The sequence below is a fragment of the Alligator mississippiensis genome, chromosome 3, assembly GCF_030867095.1.
Source record: "Alligator mississippiensis isolate rAllMis1 chromosome 3, rAllMis1, whole genome shotgun sequence".
NCBI classification, from domain to species: Eukaryota; Metazoa; Chordata; order Crocodylia; family Alligatoridae; genus Alligator; species Alligator mississippiensis.
In genome coordinates this window covers 37,894,479-37,918,954 of record NC_081826.1, presented here as the reverse complement: position 1 = coordinate 37,918,954, position 24,476 = coordinate 37,894,479, and the positions used below count along the sequence as shown (strand labels likewise).

Genomic DNA, 24,476 nt, shown 5'->3' with positions numbered 1-24,476 from the left:
TTTTCATGTTCCAACTCAAATCAGCCAAATCAAGTCCCTATCTGTGAGTCATTCCAGAACCATAAGTGGCCCTACAACCAGCAAACATCCTCCATCCCCACTAGGGGCTTCAGATATTTCCAAAGCTTTTGGCAGGCATCCTACGTGCTGGTCCAAGCCCGAAGGCTTGGGGTTCAGATGCTGCCAAGTTTCACCTGCCCTCAGCCATATGGCCACAGGAGCAAGCTAGGGAGGAGCCTCCCATTTCCATAAAGTGGGCTGTAAGCCCTAACACCTCGGAGGGTACTAAACCACGTCAGAAGAACAGTTATCCCTGGAAACGCTTAAGAAGAACTGCCTTCTTGGACCCAGATACATGGTGTTTCCCTGGCCTCCTTTCCTGCACCTTGGTGCTTAGGCTGGCCTCCCTGCCTCTCCTCCTGCTACAGAAACAGTTATTGGATGGATCAAAATAGCTACAGAAAAGCTATCTAAGATGTTCCACGAATGTGAGCAAATGGCGCGTAATGTACTGGTCATCTACTGCTTACGGCTACTGTCTATCAGCGACTACCTCCAATGGTGTATCTGAGAGTGGTGCCATGAGGCACATTCCACCTACTTGTTCCTGCTCCACATTTGCCAAATCCCTAGAATGAATGCCATGCAACTACTTCAAGGCAGCTCTGAGTGCATACCAATAAATACATTTGAGATGGTGCATGACAGCAGTGCTGCATACATGCTCAGGACTGGTTTGAAGAGGTCATGCTGCTTCCTTTCCAAGCTTTGGCACATGGAGGGCAGGAACAGGTAGGCATGTCACCCTTCAGAGAGGCTCTCCAGATGTGGTTCAGAGGTGGCAGAAATGTTACAATCCATCTTCTGACTGAGCATTCCCACTGGCCAGCTTAATAGACAGGCAGGAGATGTGGCTGCTTTGGAGACTGAACAACTTTCAACTCCAAAAATGGCTTCTCAAGCTCTAAACAGAAACACCAGAGACCTCAGCACTGCTTCTGCCTCTGCTGTTTTGAGTTGTGGATAAATAGGGCATTAGTTACCAGTGTTATATATCTGGCATCTCTCAGGAACACTAATTCCATACCCGTTTATTCAAAAAACAGCCCATAACCAACTCTTTTATTTTGTTTACTGTATTATGCAAATGACTTCCAAAGTTACCTTAAAAGAGATGCAAATAAATCATCATTTTACAGAGAAAATAGCAAAGGTTCATATCTTGTCCTATAGCTAGGAAATATTTGATGATCTGTGGTCCTCTATTGCATCGCATTTCTGCACTTACATCTGATATGTAAACATTAAAGGGCATGAAGTTGCTAAACAGATTGTAAGCAGATCATTCTGTTGAATTCAAACTGCAGAGTTTCTGTGTGGTTTAACAGATCCATGGATACTGCATCTTAGGAAAACATACATCTTGAAGAGCTTGTTTGAAAACATCAAAATAATGAAGTTATATTTTTAACTTAGGTTTTTAATTTTTTTTATTATAGTTATTATAGTAAATAAAAAATTAGTTCACTATTCTGTCTGGCAAAAAAAACCCCAAACAGTCACAGAGACTAGGCTAAAATTATCTGTATACTTAATGAGTTAGACCTTGATCCTCAGATGACTGATGAAAATCTATATATGTGGCTTAAAGAAACATGGACAAAATAATCATAAATAAAATGTCAGTAAGAAGTTCAATACAGAAGATGACTACAAAGGGAAATCTATAGGAAGGATTAATGTTATATTGTGCAAGTCACAAAATTAGTAGGCAGGCAACTGCCTTTGAACTTGCATGCAGTTTGTATCAGCAGCTGACAATGATATTGCAATGTGCAAGCAAAAATACAGTAATCCTTTCATACTAAGAGAAGGAGTTGTCCAATATCTGTTCTCTCACTGAACTTTATAATGTTGTTTGGATATAAATATGTATCTTTAACATCCATCTACCTGGTAGTCTTTTTGTAGTTCCCTCAAAACCAATTTAGGTACTGACTTCAATTAGTAACCCAAGTTAAACCTTATTTGCATGTCCTGTGTATTCCAGCCAGTACCTGCAAGTCCAAACAACACAAATATTATCTGTAAATGAAATAAGTAATGCAAACATAAGGTAAGAAAGTCATAGACAGTTGAATTCTGTGCTGGCTCTTTACGGCAGTAATACCGTAGCAAAACTAGCGGCTGATATGCAAACCAGCAAACCAACACAAAGTATGAAAAACAGTGGTTGACTGGAACAGTAAATAAAACTGTCATTCTAATTGTTCTGTAGGCTCCACAGACAAGCCATAGATTTTAAAGTATAGACCACTTAGCCATTGCCTTTATGCAAGGTATGGCTTGTTTTTATAGTATAAGAGAACAAGATTTGGTCTGGATGGAAAATACTGTTAACTGGTTTTCCAGCCACTTCAGTGACAAAGACAAATATAACTTATAAAGACCTTGCAGATTGTGGAGAATGAGCAGAAGACTGTACTAGACAGAACTTGTTTGACTGCTCAGTTAGCTTGAAAGCAACACACACAAAATTTGATTTCAGTCTTCTGCTTTGAGCAGAAAACCTCCTGCAACCAAAGAAACCTGGTATTTTTCAGGGTACATTTTCTTTTACCCAACAACTCCAAACTGAATAGAGAAGATAACTATAATTATTTTGAATGTCCATAAAATGGGAGGGAACACTAACCTATTATTTTTCACCTTTACCATGAGCTTTGACCTTGGACCACTTTGTTTGTGAGGGTGGAAACATATTCAGTCTCCAGGTTAGGTCACTCTAAAGAAATCTCCTGAGAACAGACTGCCAAAGACAGCTTCGTATTGCGCCCCAACACAAGGACAACAAACTTCAGTTTAAATTACAATCTGGGCCTGATCCAGAATTGCAGATGTGATCAGATAAATGTTTTTCCTGTAAAGTCTAATGTCAGCATTTCCATCTGAGGTTGGATGTCCAAAAGTGCTGGTCATTGGCCTTACTCTGCTTCTACAGACTTCGTTGGGGATAATGAAAATCACGTCGGAAAAGTTAGTGTAATACAAAAATAAAAAAGGAAAGGAAGGCCACCCTTATCATGGGCTTATTTTATGTTCAAGAATGCTTTGCATTCAAAAGCTTGTCTAACTTTATCCCAACTATGTAGTTGGTCCAAGAAAAGAAATGGGCCAGAAAAATCCTTGCCTTCCTTGTAATCATGTAAAAATATTCTGGGCCCAATAGGTGAAATCCTGGCCACACTGCAATCAGTAACAGTGTTCATGGACTAAAATCAGGCTAGTGTTCATAATTTATTGTTTTTTTGAAGACCCACACCCTGGGAGGCTCAAGCAGTTTTATTATGGTGGCACCAGAATTTCTTATTAGAAAGGAGTCAGCTGTAATGAATAATCCATGTTCTCTTTTGCTTGTCCGGACTTTGGGTTTTCTCTAATTTGTTATCCTACTTATAGAAGCAGTTTTATGAATACATTTTGGGCAGGAGAATGCACAATTTATTGCCAGCATTTGTTATTCAGAATTCAATCTGCATTGATAATTTGGATTGGAAATACACATTACAAAGTATTGTTTCTGTTTCCTGTGTGGGTGAATAACTCTTATGCCCTGTCTGTATTTCAGGTTTCAGTAGTTTTTATCTAAAAATCAGTTGTCTAAATCAAGTTTATGAAACTAATGAAAATTGTTCTGTGGACTTAATTGACTTAAATCTGGCCTATGCTGATTTAACTGAATTTGGCTAGTAATTTTTGGATATAGACAAGGCCTTAGTCTCAGGTTTGTCCCCAGCTGGTTTCCTGGAAGCCTTTTTGCTATTGTAATTGCAGAGAATGAACAGAGCTGAATCTACTATAATACTTGCTGGAAACATTCACTATTTCTATGAACACCCTCTTCAATAAACGCCTTCATAAAACTAAAAAACAGTGTATGAACAAGGTTGATGCTGAATTCAGGCTGTAAAATGCTTTAGGAAGAACTTAATCTCATGCACTTCACTTTCTAAAGAGGAGCTGGAGCCTTTCACTAAAGGATACCAGGATTCAAAAAGCCATTTACACTTTTCACCTAATGAATCCTCCTGTGAAATAAGACCAAGCTCCCCCTTTCCTGGTGTCTCAGTCTCTGGTGAAACTGGACTTTCAAGTCTGTGCAGGTGAAGGTTTCTTCCCTGTGGAAGAGGATGTTATATAAGGGCCTAGCTTTATAGCATGTTTTGGCTCTCACAAGTTTATGTTTATAAAGCAGGACAACAAGCTTTGCTTTCTAGTGTTCTTACTTTCCCCCTAGGACCACTGAATTTGCCTAGGAGATGGTGCCAAATCTCCCACACCAGCTGCTATTAGTCATTCTTAAAATCCGGCTGTATTTGTTTGTTCCTGCCCTGGTGGATCTTTTTTCCTGGTGATATGTCTTCTTTGCTGTGAAAGCCACGGGCTTATAACTGGGTTGTTCCAAACCATGTGCAGTTCTGTTCGAGGCTGGCAGAATTTTTCTTGTTTCCTGCCTCTGCAAGAATGACAGCACCCTGGTCAATCTGCTCCCTTTGGGAATGTCACGTGGCATGGGAACCAGCAGCAGCAGGTGCTGCTGGGGCGCTGACTGGGGGCAGCTGCCTTTGCAAGCAATGTGTGGGGCTGAGGTGACTAGAGCACTGGATGCTTCTAAAAGTCTTTGGCTGGGAGAAGCTCCAAGGCAAGCTGCTCACCTCTCCCAGGGTGCAAACAAGCTTGCACAGTGATGTTTAACCAAGCAGAACTTCTCCCGTGCCCTTTTCTGGCCTGATCAGGGCTGCAGATCTTGTGGTCAAAGGCTGAAGGAGGGGAGATGCCATTAGGGAACAGACCTCTATGTCCATCGGGTAGCATTAGTGACACTGCTGCCAACCAGCCCTCTTTAGAGGACAATAAACACTGGTAGTCAGCCGGGAACCTTCCTCTCCCTGCAAGCAGCGGCGTCAGCCTTCCTCGCCACGCGGTGTGCAGGTTGGGGAGGTGATTGTTGCACCGGGGAGCAGGATTAGCGTGGTGTAGACACGCTCAGAGCGGCCGAGGCCTAGGCGAGACCCGCACGGACCTCGGATCTCACCCAGACCGAACCAGACCAGACCGGACCGGACCAGACCAGCTCTCCTCTCCTCTTCTCCCAGCGCAGCTCTCTTCGCAGGTCTCCCGGGCCAGCCCCGCCGAGCACTGACTTACCTGGAGCTCGGCAGGGGCCTTACCTGAGCGCGCCTCTGCCAATGGCAGCTCACCTGAGAGTGCCTCCGTCCAATCAGCTCGCGGCTCGGCCCTGCCTCGAGTGCAAGAATCCGGCTCCTCCTGAGAAAGTTACCTGTGGGGTGCGGGGCCGCGGCTTCCCGCTCCGGCCTTCTCCGCAGCTAGGGGGAGGGGGCTCTACCTGTCCGACCTCCTCGGCGGCGGGAGAGGTAGCGGGGGGAAGGAAAGCGGAATTACCAGTAGCTCTGGTTCTGCCGTCCCGGGCGTTCACACACCTTCACCTGCACAGACTTGAAAGTCCAGTTTCCCCAGAGAGACTGAGGCACCGGGAAAGGGGAGAGAGTTCATTGGATCAAACATGTCACAAGAGACGGACAAGTAAGTGATCACAGACCTGCTGCTGCTCCGGGCCCATCGGCCCGACTGGTTTGTTGTGTTTGGTGGTGGCTGCGGACCTGCTGGGATTAGGTTTCCTCCTTGGGAACAGGCGGCGGGCGGCGGGCGCCTGCCTGCCCGCTCCGCCCGGGGCTGCAGCCTGCGCTGCCTCCTCTCGCCCCGCACTTTTTGTCCCCTTTTACCTGAGTTTCCCCCTTCCTTTTTTTTTTGTTGGTGTTGTTGGGGGACCCCCCGTTCACCCCAGCCTACGGGAGCTCCCTGCATTTGCTGAAGGCCCTGGACGGAAAGTGCTGCGTGCGCTGGGCTTTTGTGTTGGTGCAACAAAGAGCTTTTATACTGGATCACAACGGCCATCTTCTTCCCTCCGCCGTACACCGGGCGGGGGGCGCCGTGTCCCTCCGGGCACGCCCGGGGCCCTGGCTGCGTGCGGAGCTCGCGCTGCCCCGCGCCCTCGGTGGGACCTGCCGGAGGGAAGGGGCCCGGCTCCACAGCAGCCGCGGCCGGGCGGAGCGGGGCCGTGCTCAAAGCCGAGCTGCGATGCCCCCGGGCTGGCTTCAACCCGGCGCTGCCGCCCGCGGGGCGTCCGTCGGGCACACTGCACAGCCCCCAGCCCCGCGCGTCCCCGCTCCCGGCCGGCGCGGCGCTGCGCCACGCCGCTTGGCCCGTCCCCGAACTCCTCACTCCCGGAACCGGCAACAAGGAGCCCGCTGCAGCCCCGTCCTGGGACGTCCCTGCCCACCGCCCGGTGTGTGCGGCCGGGCCCGCACACGTGCGCCGCGCGGGCGAGCGGGGCCAGGGCCGGGGCGGAGGGGCCGCCGGGCGCGGGAGGGATGTGGCGGTGGGGACGATGCCCCCAGCCTGCGGGGAGGCGCGGTCCGTCTTGGCGGCTCCGCTGGGGACAGCAAACAGGTGGGGAGGAGCTGGCAGCAGAGCCGGATTCAGGAGCCACCTGACCCCGGGCGGGGACTGCAGAGCGGGCAGAGGAGAGCGCGTGTGGAGGCGCCGGGCTGGGCCGGGGGAGGAGCCGCCGAAGAAGCCACCCAGGGCTTAGCAAGGGCCCAGGGGCACGCGTGTCCCCGGGGCTCAGCGGGAGGGGGCCGTGCACGAAGCGGCGCGTGGGTTGAGGAGGCGCCAGGCCTGGAGAAAGGAACAACTTCCAGCGGGGGCAGCCTCGCCGGGGAGGGGCAGGACTCGAGTCGCAGGGGACCCCGACCCGAAGGGATTTGGACTAGGATATTCAGGGGCAGGGAGGGGAGGCAGGATGTGTGGAGGCCTCAGGAAGCACAGTGGTGGAGCCGGGAGCCCCCTTGCTTTATCCCACCAGCCACGCTGGGGAGCACCAGGAGGACTCAGACATTTTGGGGGCTGTTACCTCAGACAATACCGGCTCTCCTCAGTAACTATGTCTGCTCACAATTTGTCTTTGAAACCTGTGGAAAGATCCTAAGGTACAGGGAAAGAAACCAAAAGCGGAGGAGAGTTGCTGGCTGCTGACAAGGAGGTAGTGCTGTTTCTTAATGGCAAGACTGAGTGAAGAGTTGTTGTTATTTTTATTGTTTCTGCTAACAGGTTTCTTCTTTTTATCATTGCTTTTTTCAAATCAGTTTCCAGTTCTACAACTGCCTCTAGTGTAAAACCAATCTTGGAAAATAATACATTATTCTCTTCCATACGGTATCTCCTTTTTATTTGTTTAAAAAAAAAAATCTTTCCACAGGTATGACAAGGTAGAAAGTTCATTATTTCTATCAGCTAGTTCTTGTCAGTGTAACAGGATGTGTGTGTTTTTTGCATTAAGGCAATCCTAATTTCTAGGCATAAGCGGCATGGAAGATGCTTTATTCTGTGTGCTAGCCCACCTGAAGTCATGCACCCTCTGCGCAGCACAGCTTCACAGGTGTTCCCTTTAAACCAGAATTCAGCTGTGGCAGGGAAGTAGGGCCAGTGAGCTAACACCTGGATCCAGTGGCTTTCTCTCATGCCAACTGTTTTGTGATAACACTGAAGGATTTGATTCTAGTGCCAAACCAGGCACAGTAAGGAAAAAATAAACCCCATTCTTTCTCTCTCACCCACCCTTCAGCCTAGATCCTGTCCTGCCTGGCTTCTTTTACAGATTTAAAAGAACAGAATGTGGCTTCTATCAGTCAGAGGAGCTAAGTCAGCCTTGAGGACGCAGTAATGGTGGTTGTGTGGCCTGGGTAGAATTTTTCTTTCCCCAGATGCTCTGAAGCATAGTCTCTCAGCTGTAGAATGCACAAGTTCCAGGATTTCCTCTCTATTCAAGAACTTGTTACTGTTAATCTATTCTACAGCAAGTGTGTCACTTGTAGATCATCAGATCAGTGTTCATACGTGCATTTATAATACAGAAGAATTAGAGCTTCAATTTCTAATGAATTTAACAGGTTCATAGGGGGGCAGATTTATCATGGTCCTATAAAGGAAATATAGGGCAGCCATTAAGATCTCTATGGCAAATACCATTAAAGCAGGATGTTTCAGCAGTTGGAAGAGCTGAAAGCAAAGCTTGTTCTCCAGTATATGCTGGTAATTGTCCACAGCTACAAAGCCCACAGGAACTTGGTCTGGACATCAGTTACTCATGAGACTCCCTAACATGAACCACAGGGTTATTCAGCCTTTGAACAGAGGAGACAAGATACCTCCCCTCTGTTTCTTTGCCAGTCCTACTGCATTCTAGTCCATCATGGTGTCTGTGGTTGAATTCCTTCATGGATGTGGTAAAAAACTTTTAATCTGTTTTCTCAGGTGTATGTTTCTCCATTACCTTTAAATTAGGACGTTTAATAGGGTAATTACCTGAGCTTTTTTTCTGATTTGCAGATTCCCTTATGTTGGCAGCTCTTAATCCTTTCCACCCAAGGCCTAAATCCTTCCCTCTTAAATTGGTGTCAAGTTACAATTAGGTAAAGTATTATTCTCTTAGTTGTAAAATATTAGGCCAAACTCTTTTTTTTCAGCAGCAGCTATTGGTTTTGACTACCTAAACTGTGAGTGCTTAGCATGAGAAATCGGAGGGTCTGATCTGCAGATGTGCTGAGCATCCTACCACTCCAGGGGCAGCCCTAGGTACTCAGAACTTGCAGTCTGCTAAATGTGGAAACTTTGGTGTCCTTCAGAAAGTATCTTAAGTATTTACCAAGTGGCTAAGCAGTCATTTTCTGAGCACTGTGTAGTACCTCACAGAATTTGGAACTTGGGTTTAGTTGCAAGGAATCAAGGTCTCTAGTGGGTATGATTTGCTGTTATACTTGTACCATTTCCTAGGGCTGGAGATTGTGGCCACACTTAAAAACAAAGCTGAGTTGAAAGAAGCATTTTTGAAGGGCACTTACTACTAGAGAAGAAGCACTGATGAGAACACTTGCTCTTCTCTGCTTTGAAGAAAGACTGTGGAGGTGGGCCAGCAGGTTGTACTTTGGCTGCTTTGAGAAATTCATCCTCATTGCTACCAATGGGATAGGATGTTGCCTGCTACCTCTAGCTGTTTTTTGAGAAATATCAGTCCAGTTCAGCAGTGCTATAACTAGGGACAAGTGACCAGGGCAGCTCCCTGAGTGCTGATTTGGGATTCTGGGATTCATTACTGAATGAATCTGTAGTTTGTTAATAACTCTCCATACATGTTACTGTTTGAGTCACCAGTTATAAAGCTATAACAAGTAATAAGAGACAACAGCTAACTAGCTCTGTCCCTGCGGAGTAGATATGCTATTTTACTTATCTCTAGTGCAATGAAATACATAAGGAGGAATAGAAATGGTTCTGAAAGACGTAACTAATTAAACCACAAGTGTGTGTGAGCCGTGGGGAAATCAAATATTGCAACATACGTGTAACTCATGAATATGTACCTAACTTCTCCCTCACAGGAAATGTATCCGCCGACTTCTTAGGTTTTGTAATAGAACACAGTACTTTCTTCAGTACTACAGAATTTATATATATATATTTTTTTTCCAGTAAACTAATTTTTGGGGGAAACACTATTTTTATATTGGGAAAGTCCTATCTCCCAAAAGCCTGAACTGTTATATCTGTGCCTTCCACAGGATTGTAACATCTTCAGAGTAAAAGCCTTCTTGGTGATCTGCATTGTCAATACAGTTATTATTACAGTCCCATTAACTTCAGAATGCTGAGTAAACAAGAATGTTGGGGTCATGCTTTAAAATGCAAAATATCCACGAAGCTTTTTCATTGCTGTTTAGTGATTTTTAACAACAAGTTAGTGGCCAAAACAAGGTGTATATTCAATAATTTAATGTTTCTGTTTAAAAGAAGCAGAGTGCAGAGACTGAAATGGGACCTGATCCAAAGTTCTTTGAAGTAAATGGAAATATTCCTATTGACTCCATTAGGCTTTGAATTAAGCTAATGGTCCAGAGTCAAAAAATAGCCTCTAATTCTTTGAAGACAGGCCACACAATACTGTTCTACCATGACAGGGAACAGTTATTTCTGTAATTACTCGGGGATCAGTAAAAATTGATTGCTAACTAGAAGTGGTCTTTAACTAAAGGTTAAACCAAACTTTTATTTGAAACCATACAGGTACTTTAAAAGTTTAATTTGGGACAGACGATTGACAATGGGGGGTGGTCCTCAGTTCAGACTTTTCTCTTTAGTATTTTTCTTTTTGTGTCAAATGCATTTTTCTGTAGCTCATTATAATTAAAATACTTTTTCAGGATTAATGTATACCTTATTTATTTTGATATTTTATCAGTGGTACAAATTTAAGAATATTTCAGTTTTGTGAGGAAAGTTTAAAAAAATCCTTTACTTAGATGACACTGAATTTCTAAAAGGCTGTTTTACAATTGAGTATCTGTTCAAAATATATTTTACATTTCTCCCCCTTCCCCTGACAACCCCAAGAAGTTAATACAGGCAATATAATTACTTTTAATCTTTTGACATGTTATATCTTGTTCAGATTTGTCATTATAGTGGAAAAGGAAAATTGCTGCAGAATTGCATGCAAATCTAAAACTAACAGTTTTTACCAGCAAACTAAGAGACTCTAATGGGAGTTTTGCCTCAGTAAAGGGCTACAGATTGAGCAAGTGGTCTGGTATTGTTTTGCCTCTAATTTTCAAATAGTCTAAATACTCTGATTTTTTGCTTTTCTCTGAAGTTATTCATGTACCTACATGTCTGCAGGATTGAGAGTAAGCTTGTTATGTAGACATTGCATCTTCCTCCCAAGCATTAGCTTTGACAAGGCATCAGACTACATGGATTGTTTAGCTGGGGACATTGTTATATTTCTTTGTAGCTTTTAAAGGTAGCTCTATACAGGTAAGGTCCACATTTTATTGTCATTTCTAAAGTTTCCAATTGATGGCATATTTATGTTGTTGTTGTTTTTTTTTATCTGCCACTCACAAATATGTATTGAGTAGAGCTGGACTGAACAAGGAAAGTCAGGACTATAGTGAGGACATTGTCTTATGTTATTTTCTTAATTTGTGTCCATTTTAGAGGCCCAGTTTCACATACTTTCAAGCTTGGAGAAAATTTAGAAACTTGGCTGTAGGCTTTGGACCTATTTCAAAGGAGCATTACTTGATGGTTGCTGTCATTGATCTGTTACATACTGTACTCAAATTTGTTTCATTAGTGTCCTCTGTTCAGTTACCTATCACTCAAGCGGGACTTTCCTTCCAGATTAGCAAAGGTCTCATCCACATACAAAGTTGTACCAATTTAATTAGAGATTGCTTCCAGATTCACAGGAGTATAGGGCTGGAAGGGACCTCATGAGATCATCGGATCTAGCCCCCCGGCTCTGGGCAAGAAAGACTGCTGGGGTCAAATAACCCCAGCAAGGTATGTATCCAGTCTCCTTTTGAAGATCTCCAGGGTAGGTGCATGCAGCACCCCCGCTGGGAGTCGATTCCAAAGTCTGGTCACACGAACCGTGAAGTTTTTCCTTATATCCAGTCTGAAACCTTTTTCTAGGAGTTTGACTGTTGCTATTGGTTTTCCCCTGGGGCGCTTTGGTGAGTAGTTGTTTGCCTAGCCCCTGATGCTTTCCCCTGATATATTTGTAAGCTGCCACTAAGTCCCCCTAAAATTTTCTCTTTTCTAGGCTGAACAGTTCCATATCTGTCAGCCTTTCCTTGTATGGCTTGCTCTTCAGGCCTCTAAATCATATGAGTGGCTCTTCTCTGGACTCTCTCAAGCTTCTCCACATCCTTCTTGAGGTGCGGCACCCAGAACTGTATGCAGTACTCCAGCTGTGGCTTCACCAATGGCGAGTAGAGCGGAGAATAACTTCCTTAGTTTTGCTTGAGATGCATCAGTTGATTCATGCATATTTGTTTATTTCTTAACACAGCACAGTTTTATATGGATTACCGTATGCAGGTTTAAAACTGGTTATAGCATTTTAACTTGTATTTATATATTTACAAATGCCACTTAAGCTGATGTAAAATGAACAGTGTGGACATGTGGTTTTAGTTTGATGGTTAATATGATGCCCACCTTCTGCCTGTAAATTTACAGATGAAAGTATGCTACTTTAGCTAGCATTAAATTTATATAAGCCAATCCACTCGCAAATTGTGGTGGCTTAACTAAATCAACTTGATTTAAATTGGTTTAGACAGGTTGGAGTGTGTCTCTAGTTAAACTATGCTGTATCCTCCAAACTGTACACGTTTGAGGTACAGTTATAAATATGGTAGATCCACACCTATGTTATATAATCACATCTGTCTAGAGAATCGCAACACACCTGAACAGCAAGGATCAACAGGTCTGAGAAACTCCCAACTAAGTAAAGGTCTTATGTGCATTATGCACAAAGATCAAGCATGTTGCTGTTGAAACCTCTAGCCAGGAAACAGAAGCAACTCTGAGAGGCCTAATCTCGCTACTGAAATAAAATAATTAAATCAAGTGCACTCATATAATGACTCAGTGGGGATAGGAAAGTAAAACAAGACAAACAGTGTAAATATAAATAACACGACTGGCCTTCCCCTCCTCTGTAAGATGGAAGAAGGCAGCAAAATGCTCTGCTGTTAATTGTGATACGGCTCCTGTATGCTAGGGATGGACACTTGCTATTTGTCAAGAGAAGCTGAATCTCCTACAACCAGCTCTACTCAGAGGTGTTGGCCTTTAACCACTGAGGTAGCTACACTGGTCACAACCCTATTGCAGAGGAAGCATATTCCTGCAAATGGTGACGTGCACCAGTGGAGCTGAAGCAGAGCGGGCAACAGAGAACCAGGGTAAGATGGTGAACTAGTGCAAGTCATGGTTTATATCAGTTAGAGCAGAATTAGAAAATAGGAGAGAGCGGTGATATATGCTATATTGATGTATTTCTATATCATGAGCTAAAAACTGGATATACAAAGCCACAGAAAGAGAGGGGAATAGAACTCTGTTTAGGTACAGTGCCAAGAGTGGCAACAAGGAGAGCACAACCCAATGCAACCCATTCTTGGCCATTTCCATCAGTGATTTAGGAACACCTGCTGACAGCCCTTGCTGCTGGGTCAGTGCATGGAATAACCTGAGGAAAAAAATTCCCATTCACAACCATGTCTTCACCAAAATTCTCACCAATCTGGGCCACCAATCTGGGCCAGCATTCTGTTCCCTACCTAAAGATGATCACAGTAGCATGTTTCCATCTCTACCCATTGGAATGAAAGTAGGCAACTGAAGAGTTAGAAATGGTTATTTCAATAACCTAATTCTATCCCTTCTCCTCCCCGTGCTTTACTTTGCTGAGCCTCTTCTCCTTTTCATCGTATTCACTTTGAGAAGAACCTTGCAGGGAGCAGGAAGTGCTGGGTGGCTTTCCCATTCTGGAGTCTTGCATGAGGACTATGGTGGGTTTAACAAGAGCCAAGTGATGGCAGGAACTGAAAAAAAAATCCTGGAAATCCAGGTCCAGTGGCAGGGGCAGGAAGAGGGATGAGATTTGTTTATAGGACTCTGCCTGTTAGGGAGGACACGAGCTATGTGTTCTTTCTCTCTGTTAATGAGTCGCACTGCAATAATGGGGGAACTTTCTTTGTGTGCGTTGCATGGAGACACAGAGGGTGACCCGAGTCTGACAACCTGATCCTGGGACAGGGTAGACTCCATGTCTGTTTCCCGTTTGCTTTTGGCTGCTCATCTTAAAGGGTAGTGGCGTGGGCATGTGGCTATGAAGACTTATGCTGGGGACTGTGTAATTGCAATTATTTATTTTATTAAATATATGTCCTGTCCTTTCCAAAAGGTGTAGAGAGGTTTGTAATAAACAAACCCCTCTACACGACAGGATTCCTAAAACAACACCCCAAAAATTGGGAACTCCAATTCCCCTTCTTCCTCCCTAGCCACTGCCTCTGTCCAAATCCCCACGCAAGCAAGCCTTTCCACAAATCCCAGTCATGCTTCCCAACTGACACTCCCATCTAGCTACAAGAAACCTCTTTCTACTCACCCCTACTGCTCCGTCTCATCCCCAGTGGACATCTCCTCACTGTCCCCTTGTCCCACTGTCCCTTTCAGGCCCTTACCCCTCTCCTACAGAAGGGCTGAACTGTTCTTCCTCCCTCCCCTACGCAACTTCTTTCCCTCTTCCCAACAAATACAACCCTAAATTCGAAAGAACCCTCATAGAAAAGCAAGAAAGACCCTCCAGCAATGCCAAAGGGCACCCTTAAGCAACACCACGTTCTTAGGCAGACCTGGTGTTTTTGTCATAAAGCTTCCTCAGTCGTTCTAAACCTCATGGTATTTGCATACTCTTCATTGACTGAATAGAAGTGGCCATGTACAGGAAATTGGGGAACAGGAGGAAGGCTGACAAGAAAAGTGGAAAAGTCTGAGATCCATATTGTTGGTACAGTAATTACTAATATCTGCTACTATCCCAAAAGCATGGGTGGTAGCATGGGTGTCTGGTGCCTCTTGAGTTGGAGGGGACACGTGCCTCCCCCGACACTAGTCAGCAACTGGGGGGGGTGGGGGGGGACTCCCTGCATCCGATCTTACTGGCCGGAGGTGGGGGGTCCCCTGCGGCCGATCCCCTGGTCGGGAGGGGGCCAACCTTGCTCACCGTGAAAGTTGCTGTGCCACTTCCGGAAGCGGTGTGGCCACTTTTGCTGGTGGCCGCACTCCCTGGTGGGCACTCGCAGGGTGGGGCACTGGTGCTCTTGCCTGCCCCCCGCCCCCTGGCTACACAGGGAACATGGCCTGACAAGGGGTGCACTGGTGCTCTCCGGGGGTATATGTGTATGCCCATGCACCCCGTATGCGTCGCCCCTGAGTGGTGATTGTTTTTAAGGTGAATGTATAGTGGTACTTAAATGAGATGCTTGAATTTTTATTTTGCTGAGCCAGCAATTTCTTCTAGGATCATTAAGATCTTTTTTTTTTTTTTTTTAAGTCACCAAGTTGCCACTTTGCTCTCCTTTGTGGCCAAAACGTATTTCTTATGTATTTTTTTCTGTATTAGGTTTTCCCTCCTTGCTCTCATTGGCAAATGCAGCAGAGCAGCTAAGATCTGCACAGTTCCTACAGCTGCTGAAAAAATCCCCAGTCCATAGATCAAGGTTAAGGCATGTTGTTAATATGGCTTGTGAAGGCAAATTCTATGTACATAATAAGAGGACTCCATTCATGAGAGTTGTCTGTCTTATTCTCTTTGCCATTTAAAAAAATGGTATGTGGCTTTATTAAGGTGGTGTTCGAGTGAGGTAGCCACGACTGTCCAGGAGTTGTGAGATGCAAGGATTCCTGTGGGTGATTATTGTTTATTGGACCAACTGCATATCTGGGATAGAGGTAGAAAAGCTTTTATGAATGTAAGACCTTGTTCATCAGGTGAGCTACATTTGAAAGTTTGTCTCGCGCTAAGAAATCTTTGCCCCTCAATGTGTATTGCTATAAATGCCCATTATTACAAAGTGGGCACATCTACATGTGTGCTTTACTGTGGAGTTGACTAATTAGCTCCTCAGTAAAGCATCACCATCTACACATGTCCTGGAATTCGGGTGTGGTAAACTAATTTACTCCACTGTAGGATAGTGCTATTGGGGACAAGTGCCAGCCTGTCACTGCTCTGTCCCACCTCAAACTGTTGCAGTCCTACGCTGGCAGCAGGTTTGGCGGAGGGAGAGGAGGTCAGCCCTGAGCTCTGGATGGCAGTGGAGGGGCTGGCTGGGGCACGAGTGCCAAAACTGTGGAGCCATGTGGCTGACCCCTGAGTTTGCTGCCAGCCTGGGGCTGCAGCAGTTGGAGCTGGGGCAGTGCAGCCCCAGGCTGGCAGCAGGCTCAGGGATCAGCCACATGGCTTCACAGTTTTGGCACTCTCATGCCCCAGCCAGCCCCTCTGCCACCTGGAGTCTGGGGCTGACTCCCTGTACCTGTTGCTAGCCTGGGGCTGCTGCGTCCTGGCTCTTAACTGCTGCAGTTACAGGCAGATGTATAAATGCTGCACCAGAGAGCTGTTTTCTCCGGTGACAAACTGTGCTGGAGTTTATTGCTTTAACTTAATTGCTTATGTAGATGTACCCAGTAGTACCTAAAAGATTTGCATAAAGTATTGGATTCAAATTGAGGGGTTTAGCATTAACCACAGTTAGAAAATTTTGGTTGTCAGTAAAAGGTTTGAAGTAAACAAGTTATTGGTTTGGTAATCCTGCTTGATTGCAGCAATGGTTTCACACTGTGCATCCTGTTGCCCCAAAGGGGCCCTATACTCACTCCTGCACTCTGATGCCTCCAACTGTACCCTGCACCATGTTGCCCTGCCAGCCTACCCACCGGCTTTACCCTAACCAGCCTTGCTTCTCCTGTCCTAGCATTGGCCACTAAGGAAGGCTACCTGTGACCCAGCAGTATGACAGGCACCCTGGGACACAGCAGCAGCATATGGCTGAGAGAACATTCCCTGCAGGGTGTTACACTCCCACTCAAACATCGGGTAGCATTGCTCTGCTCTGCCTGTCAGAGCTTCAGTTAATCTGTGGCTGCTTAGTGTTTTAACTGACAGCTAAAGTTGTTTGTTTGTTTGTTTGTTTGTTTTGTTTTTTTTACAGACTTTACTGACAGCCAATTTTAGCCTGATTTATTTATTTTTACTGATAGTTGGTAACCCTGGAGCCAGGAGATGTAGCTACACTGTAGCTCTACTATGGCTAGAATGGCTAGGGTTCTGCAGACCTCCCTAACTTTATTAGTATATGCATGCACATGTAAGTAAAGCTATGGTTGTAGGATGTAGATGCATACCTCCAGTAGCTTTGTTGCGTTAACAATAGCAGTCAAGATGCAGCAGTTTGAGTTTTTCCTACCTTAGCAATGCAAGATACCTGGGACTGTATTCTGATCATTAGATCAGGCAGAAGCTGCCTTTCTTGTTATTACTTGCTTTTCTGACTACCTTATAGCTAAGCAAATATGTCCAACTTCACCACCCTCATCCCTCATCCCACCCCCATATAAAAATATCTTTAATACTGGAGTTTTCGTGTGGCTCTCTGATTCTGATGCAATAGAAGGAGGTAGTTAGCTGTGTTAGTCTGAAGTTGGGAAGAAGGCAGGAAATAGTGGCATTTTATAGACACTGCCCTTTTAGATACTTTATAGAGAATTCTGAATTCATTATATAAGGCTCTCTGCTTTTTGCCTGATACAATAGTTAGTGGTTGAAATGCTTAGCAATGCTAAGTGATGATGACTAAGCCTGACCATTTACCTCCATGCTGAGCTGATTGCAGCAGTGGAGTAAGTAAGTTTTTATTTCTGTTAGTGCTTTTGTTTCAGTCTGTTAGGCTAAATAAAACAAGAGTGCCTTTGTCTGTAAGCAGACAAGGTTCCTTGGGTGAATCTGGTATCTTTTATTAGACCAACCCAAATAGTTGGAAAATAATTATTAAGCAAGCTTTCGGCTTCAAAAACCCTTCATCAGGCTAAGGAAGTTTCAGCAGTTGGTGTGTGCTCTTCCTGGATGGAATGTCTATAATGCATTCTGCAGGCCAGTTCCAGGACCAGAGGAAAATGCACTGCATTTTTTTTCAATAAGAGATATTATGTTCTGGAGAAAATGTGTTCTGTTGAACACAGACTTTAGAACAGGACACAGATTCAACAGAACACAGGCTTAAGATAAGTTTTCTCTGTTTTAGAGAAGACTCTGAAGATTATGGATCTTTGCAGCTGGCAGTTTCTACTATCCCTGGCTGCTTTCTTACCAGTATTAAAAGCTATTTCCAAAGCATTTATCCTGTCAATATTTGAGCACCCTCCAACATGATAGCTAGAATACTTCTGAGAGAGAACTTTCATTTCTGCTGCCTTTTACAGTAGAGTTCTTAACTAACTTCAAATGCAAGAGGCTGATTCTTCTTCCATTGAGTTTCTGGCATTTCTTCAGATGAGTGTTACAAATTTAAACAGGCACAACTTGCAATAAACCTGTAGCGCTCATACCATAAAATCAAGGCTGCCAAATGTGAGAATTTTAAGTGACAGATGATAGAACCCTTGTAACTCTGAGCACAAGCTAAAATGACCACAGAAAAGAACGTGTGGTATTTGTGTGTTTCATGATGAACATTTGCCTATGCTGTGAAACTGTCATGTTTGGCTGAAGGAGAGTTTTGTTCAAGAAAGAAGGATCCTGGCATGGAATAATTTCCTCTCAGTTAAAGAGAAGTGTCTCTTCCAGGGTTGGAACAAGGCTTTATTCACATCTTAAGCACAAAGGAGGAGGCTACTGCAAATCCAGGTTGAGGGTCACTAACAATACAGTGTCGAAAAGGAGAGCAGACCTTGTATTCTTGGCATCTTTCACTTTTGTTGTAAACAAATTTGTTGTTTTCCACTGGTACAGTTATAAGAAACTAATTGCACAAATGAAAATGTGGGAAAAAATTGTTCTTAATAGTCTAAAAAGTCAGGGGATCATGGAAAGGCACTGCAAAAATGAAAGCCGTTTCTTACAATCAAGATATTTGAAATGGAAGCAAAATATTATATGAGTTCTAATTGTTCTGGCTGTTGTGAAATGAAGCTATGAAATGTTCCCTCCTACAGCTCATAAAACTTTACTTCATGTACCAGATAGATTATTTTGTTTTTCATTAAACAAAGTTGCACGTAAACAGTGCTGTGTACCGTAGAGATGATAATCTCTAACCCCCCCCCCCCCCAAAAAAAAAAAAAAAAAAAAGAAAAAGCAACAAAAAAACCTTAGTTGTATATCAGGAAAATGCACTTTGCAAAGCCCTTTCAGACAGTAGTCAAGTTCAATGTGCAGTTTGTTTTCATGAGCAGTTGAACTGCTGTAACTTGAAAATTGTGTGGCAGGATACATTCTAGGTGAATTTGAGGACGGGAAATCTTTGTTTGGATTGTGAATTCAATTTTTACTTTTTCCAAACTAATTTACAGAAGTGTCACTTTAACTTAAGTTGAAGTTTTTCATACGTCAGGACTGTAGGCTGACTCTAATTAGGAGAGAAAAATTAATAAGGATAAAAATAAGCATATTTTACAGAAATGTGTAAGCCTGGGATTTTTTTTCCCTTCAAACACAAGAAGTAAGGCTAGTGGAGTAAATAGCTTAGAAAAATTGAGAGCACACATCTGGCTGGCTTTAAGTCAGCTTACCTCATTTGATTCTTTTTCAGAAGACTGATAAATATTTAATGGGACATGTATTGAAAACAAACTTGGATGCTTTTTTTCAATGGTAAAATGGACTGAGTGCCTGCAGTGCCCAGTTGGAACACCCCTCTTTTTATCTACTTTAAACACTTCTTTACAAGTTCTGTTTCAGACATGAAAATTACTGTCATTATTATACAAATCATGTATGTAGTTCTTTGGCCATATGATCACAAAGCATTTCACAAAGGCAGGCATTGTTATCCTTATTTACATTAACCAAGGCCTTTTCTGAAGATTCTAGCAGTCAGCAGGCACAATGACTAAGTACAGACAGTCGGAAAGCCCGAGGCTGAATTGATTCAGTCTTCACCAGTTAGTGTAAGCTGCATAAATTGAATTGATAAACAAGTGAACAGACATTCACTTTTGATTCTGGAAATGCAGCTACATGCCTGCAGTGGCCCCGACTAGAAGCTGGGGGCTGCTAGAGCATGCCTCCTTGCTGGGCTGGAGGAGACAGCTTGGGCCAACACTAGCCCACCTCCTGTGTAAGAGGCATTTTGTGGGGGAGGTGCAAAGCATCTTGGGATGCTGGGGGACTGTGAGTTAACTTGAGTCTGGAGGAGATCTGGGACAGAAGTTCAATAAACCTGTTTAAAATCAGTCAGTTAAATCTGATACTACATCTATCCAGATTTATCTTAAACTGCTTTCAAGATGTCCGAAACTAGTTTATGTGCACTGAACTTCTGTTGTGTTACAGATTTGAATCAGTTTCCGGTTGGTTATACTGGTTTATGTTTAATTTCTGTCCCTAGCCAATCGATATAGCTGTATCAGTGCAAACCCTTTGGCATGCACAGGTGAACCCAGGAGTTTGGTTTTTCAGATTCAGTTTACACCAGCTTAAAAAAAAAAAAAATGGCAAGTGGCATTAGAGCAAATCACAATTTATGGTGGTTTTGCTTCTGACTGTGTGACCATACCTGTGACCATAATTCTCAGCCTAGACAAAAGATCACATTAATTCCATTTTGATTTTGGGACTTGGATGTAAGTTAATAAAATGTTAATGCAAAATTGTCTGGAAATATTATTTTCAAAATCTATTTGAAAATTGTTTCCACAAAGAGCTATATATTAAGTACATTACAGGGTGAAAGTATACGCATCCTTGGTGTACAGATACATGCAAGTTTGATTTTTCTGGAAATGTGGATGTGTATTATTATGGTCTGAGGATATCTGTTTAGATAGATAGATGATGTAACAAAGTATAGTAAGAGAATCTGCTTGGCATTGTTAGATTAATTTCACTTTATTTAATTGAAAGTCAGGCAACAGAAAATATTAAGATGGCTTATGGATTTCAAAAGGAAGGATCCTGGGTGAATGACCATTGCATGCTTCATGTTTTTTACAGTAACAAACGACTTGTGGCCTTAGTGCCAAATGACACTCCATTCAATACTCGACGAGCCTACACAAGCGAAGATGAAGCTTGGAAATCATACTTGGAGAATCCTTTGACAGCAGCCACCAAGGCTATGATGAGCATAAATGGAGATGAGGACAGTGCTGCTGCTCTCGGCTTGTTGTATGATTATTATAAAGTAGGTTCCTTGGTTATTATTACTTCCCACTGTACTAACTATCAGGACCTGTTATTGAAAGCATGAAGGAAGGGAGTTGTATCAGTTAACAAGTTTCAAAATTAAGAATCTGTGTTGTCTTTCCAGTGGACATGGTCCTTACGCTCCTCTAACATATTAAGTAGGCAGTTTTATGGCATTTTGATTTGGTTCTCTTGAGACCTAAAAATAAAATTATAATCCATAAATGTGCTCTCAGCCATCATTTTCCTTAGGCCAGTATTTTTACTTTTCTTCATGTCAAAAACAGCTTCTGTAGAAATCTATATAAGCTTTCTGTATATTGATATGAAAGGAGTGTCCTTTAGAAATTAGGAGGCCAATGCTCATTTGGAGGGGGTTTTTTTGTTTGTTTTATTTTTGGTTTTTTTCGGTGCTCTCATGGATCATTTTGACTAAAAGGCACGGACAGATTAAATATTTAGGCTGGCATAAAAAAAGTAGCAGTGTGGTAATGCAAGCCCCTAGATTCATGTGATATGGTAGAGAATAATTCCTAAAATAATTGGGAATAAATCTCTACTATTGTAAATGATACTTGTTTGTTTAATTTGTTTGCATCTACCCAGGAATACTGCCTGCTCAGTATAAACAGCCTATCACACTCTACTACTACATACTGACAAGGGAACACCAGCTACCCACTGAGTCAGCTATCTTGGGATAGCTGCGCATCTGTTTGTTCCTGAGCCTAGTGTAATTTACGTTCATATACAAAACCGATGTAATTTATCCTGAGATGTATGTCTGTCTGTGCATATCCAAACCAAAATTTTTCTTTGTCTACTCTTTGACGACATGATCTCCCTGATGGCTCTTATTTGTATTTCAGCTGGATCTAGAATCCTAAAGTAGGATCCAGGGCCCTTTTTTCCAAGAGCTTTACAAACACATAATAAGAGAGAGTCCCTGTTCTAAGGAGCTTGCAAGCTAAATGGACAACAAGCTAGATGCAAGGTAGAAGAGAATTAAACAGAAGTGATCATACTTTATATGAAGCTGGAACACAGTGAGACTTAAGAGATTTAATCAGTGGCAGACAAGAGTCAATGTGTGACAGCTATGATTGACATAAATCTGAGTCTCAGTCTAGCATCTTAATCAAAGAGCTTATTTCTTTCTGTTTCTCTCTCTCATGTCTGAGCATGGTTATGGCTAACACCTTAACCCTGCTTATTGCCCTCGATTGAAGTCAAAGCAAAAACCACATACTGCTGCTAGCAATTTTTCAGTGTTGCACCTAGGGGAAAATTCTGTTCTAAGTCTTGAGCTTCAAGGCATGAGACTTGATTTCAATACCCATTTGTCTAAACTGAATTCTTAAATCATTTTGATGACAATAAAGCTACCTCCAGAGCTGACTTCAGTGAGGCTTGTACAGTAATCCCTGTTATCCAGCATGAGTGGGGAATGGGGGGTGCTGGGTATCTAAAAATGCTCGTTACCTGAGGTTGACTGTTTTTGGCTGGACACGGAGCTGGGGGGGCCGAGGGGGGGGGGGGTGGCAGTGGCCACATGCAGAGCAGGGGTGGGAGGGGTGGTGGTGACCACATGCAGAGCACCTACAGCACAGGGTGGTGGGTGGCGGCAGCGGCTGCCGCATGCAAACTTTTCCCCTTCCCCCCCCTGCCTGTGTCTGGCTGGCTGGTTGGAAATTCCAGTTGTTAGTGTTCCAGTTACTCAAATGCTAGATAATGGGGATTTTACTGTACCTGTTTTTACAGCAGTGCTGAGTTTCATAGATTTCATAGACATTAGGGCTGGAAGGGACCTCGGAAGATCGAGTCAAGCCCCCTGCCCAAAGGGCAGGAAGTCAGCTGGGTTCATAGGATCCCAGCAAGATGAGCATCCAGTTTGCTCTTGAAGGTGTTCAAGAGTTTGACAGTCTGTCTTTTGCAGTAAAATGTTAGCAGAACAGTAACTTAGCACCCCAAGTGTGGAGGCAGAGCTGGAAATCAGCAAATTAATTCCATTTATTTTAAATATCAACACCCCCAAGAAAATATTTTTACTTTTTAAACCTGGTAAAACAATCAGACAGATGTTTTGGAGACAGCCTTTTTGTTTGGGAGGGGTGGGGGGGTAAACAAGAAAACTGAGAGCAGTGTGATTTATTTCAGTCATATACCTACAACTTAATTTAGGTCTTCCATTGACTGTATTCTAAGAGATAAAGCTTTCATGCATTTTGGTCAGTATAAGGGTGTCTTTCCCAAAGAGAAGAAATAAAGACCCAGATTCTCATCTGTAAAGTAGGGTAGCTCCACTGTAGTCAATGGGACTACACGTGTTTGTGGGATTGTGGTCTACATTAGTAATCTGAGCCTTTATCTCAGTATTTAGCAATCTCTTCTTCTCCAATGTTTAGAAAAATGAAAGCAATCTTTCAGTATTACTTTCTGAAGGACATTCTGTTCCTCTGTATAGCCTTATGACAGCTAGTCCAAAAAATTCCGGGGCTCTGAGTGAAATAGGTTGTATAAAGCATACTCCAGTAATTGATAACAGTTGCTCCTATCTTGCAGCGGAAGATCAGAAAGGACTCTGTTCATGTTAATTTTAGGTGGCTCAGGAAACTATTAACTGTGGGTTTGTCCACACAGTGTGTGAAATTAGGTTTAAACACCCTTAGGCTTCTTAAAGTTATACCACTCCAGGCTAGGTTTATCTGTGATCTGTGTTACCCAGCTCACGTTACGTTAATATGGCTACTCCAGGCTACATGTTAATGTAGCACCCTGGCTTCCCCCCGCCCCAAACCACTGAATTGGGCAGCCCCCCTCCTCAGCAGCCTGGCTTGGGCTTGCCGTCCCCTACTGCTTTCCTTCACCAGCTTGTATTAGGGAGGGGCAAGGAGGAAGTCCTAGGGGCAGAGGTGGGACAAGGGGAGCCCTAAGAGGCAGCGTTGGGGAGCCCAGAATGGAAGGGGCAAGGGATGGAATGGGTGGTGCATTCTTACCTTTCAGTCCTCAAGGCCCCTATTAGCCTGAACGTGTGGCTGCTCTAAATTCGAGCTAACAGTAACGCTAACTACCGCTTTGAGAAGCCTAAGTATAATGTGCAACAAGGGCCAGACATTGCACTGAGAGCTGGACCCAACGTGGAAGCTAAAACCCAACCCAAGTTTTTTTTAAGAGTTTGAGATAATAACAAATTGAAAATTGCTTGAGAGCAGATGGGGGCCCAGGACCTCTCAGATGTCAAATGGCAAGGCTGAGAGAGTCTCCAGACTCACACTGAAGGTGAACTGCAAAGGGAAAAGCACGTTTGTTTGTTTGTTTGTTTGTTTGTTTGTTTGTTTGTTTGTTTGTTTGTTTGTTTGTTTGTTTGTTTGTTTTTAATGTGTGGCCAGGGAGCAAGAAAATGTAAATGGCTGTAGATGACATGTTGCTGTGATTTTTATATTAGACAGTCAGGTCTTGTCTACCCTGTGTCTAAGCAGACAGTATAGAAAACAAGTTGATTTATGAGACTGTAAAATTATGCAAGTGAAACTTCACTAAGTAAAATAGGGAGTGATATTTATCATCATCGTTG

The 24,476-nt window shown here is 43.6% G+C and overlaps 1 protein-coding gene across 7 annotated transcripts in view; it reads left to right on the top strand.

The window, feature by feature from the left end:
• The first annotated feature begins 5,346 nt into the window (after positions 1-5,346).
• Positions 5,347-24,476, top strand: part of GRHL2 (grainyhead like transcription factor 2) — a 131,025-nt gene continuing 111,895 nt past the window's right edge. For 3 of the 7 annotated variants that reach the window (XM_059723837.1, XM_059723839.1, XM_059723838.1), the window contains exons 1-2: positions 5,347-5,604; positions 20,711-20,900. In XM_059723837.1, the coding sequence (XP_059579820.1) occupies positions 5,585-5,604; positions 20,711-20,900 (210 nt within the window). In that variant the 5' untranslated portion in view covers positions 5,347-5,584. Of the gene's footprint in view, positions 5,605-6,814; positions 7,124-20,710; positions 20,901-24,476 lie in introns of those variants that run through there. The other 4 variants (XM_059723836.1, XM_019495793.2, XM_006267650.4 and 1 more) reach the window with 3 other exon arrangements.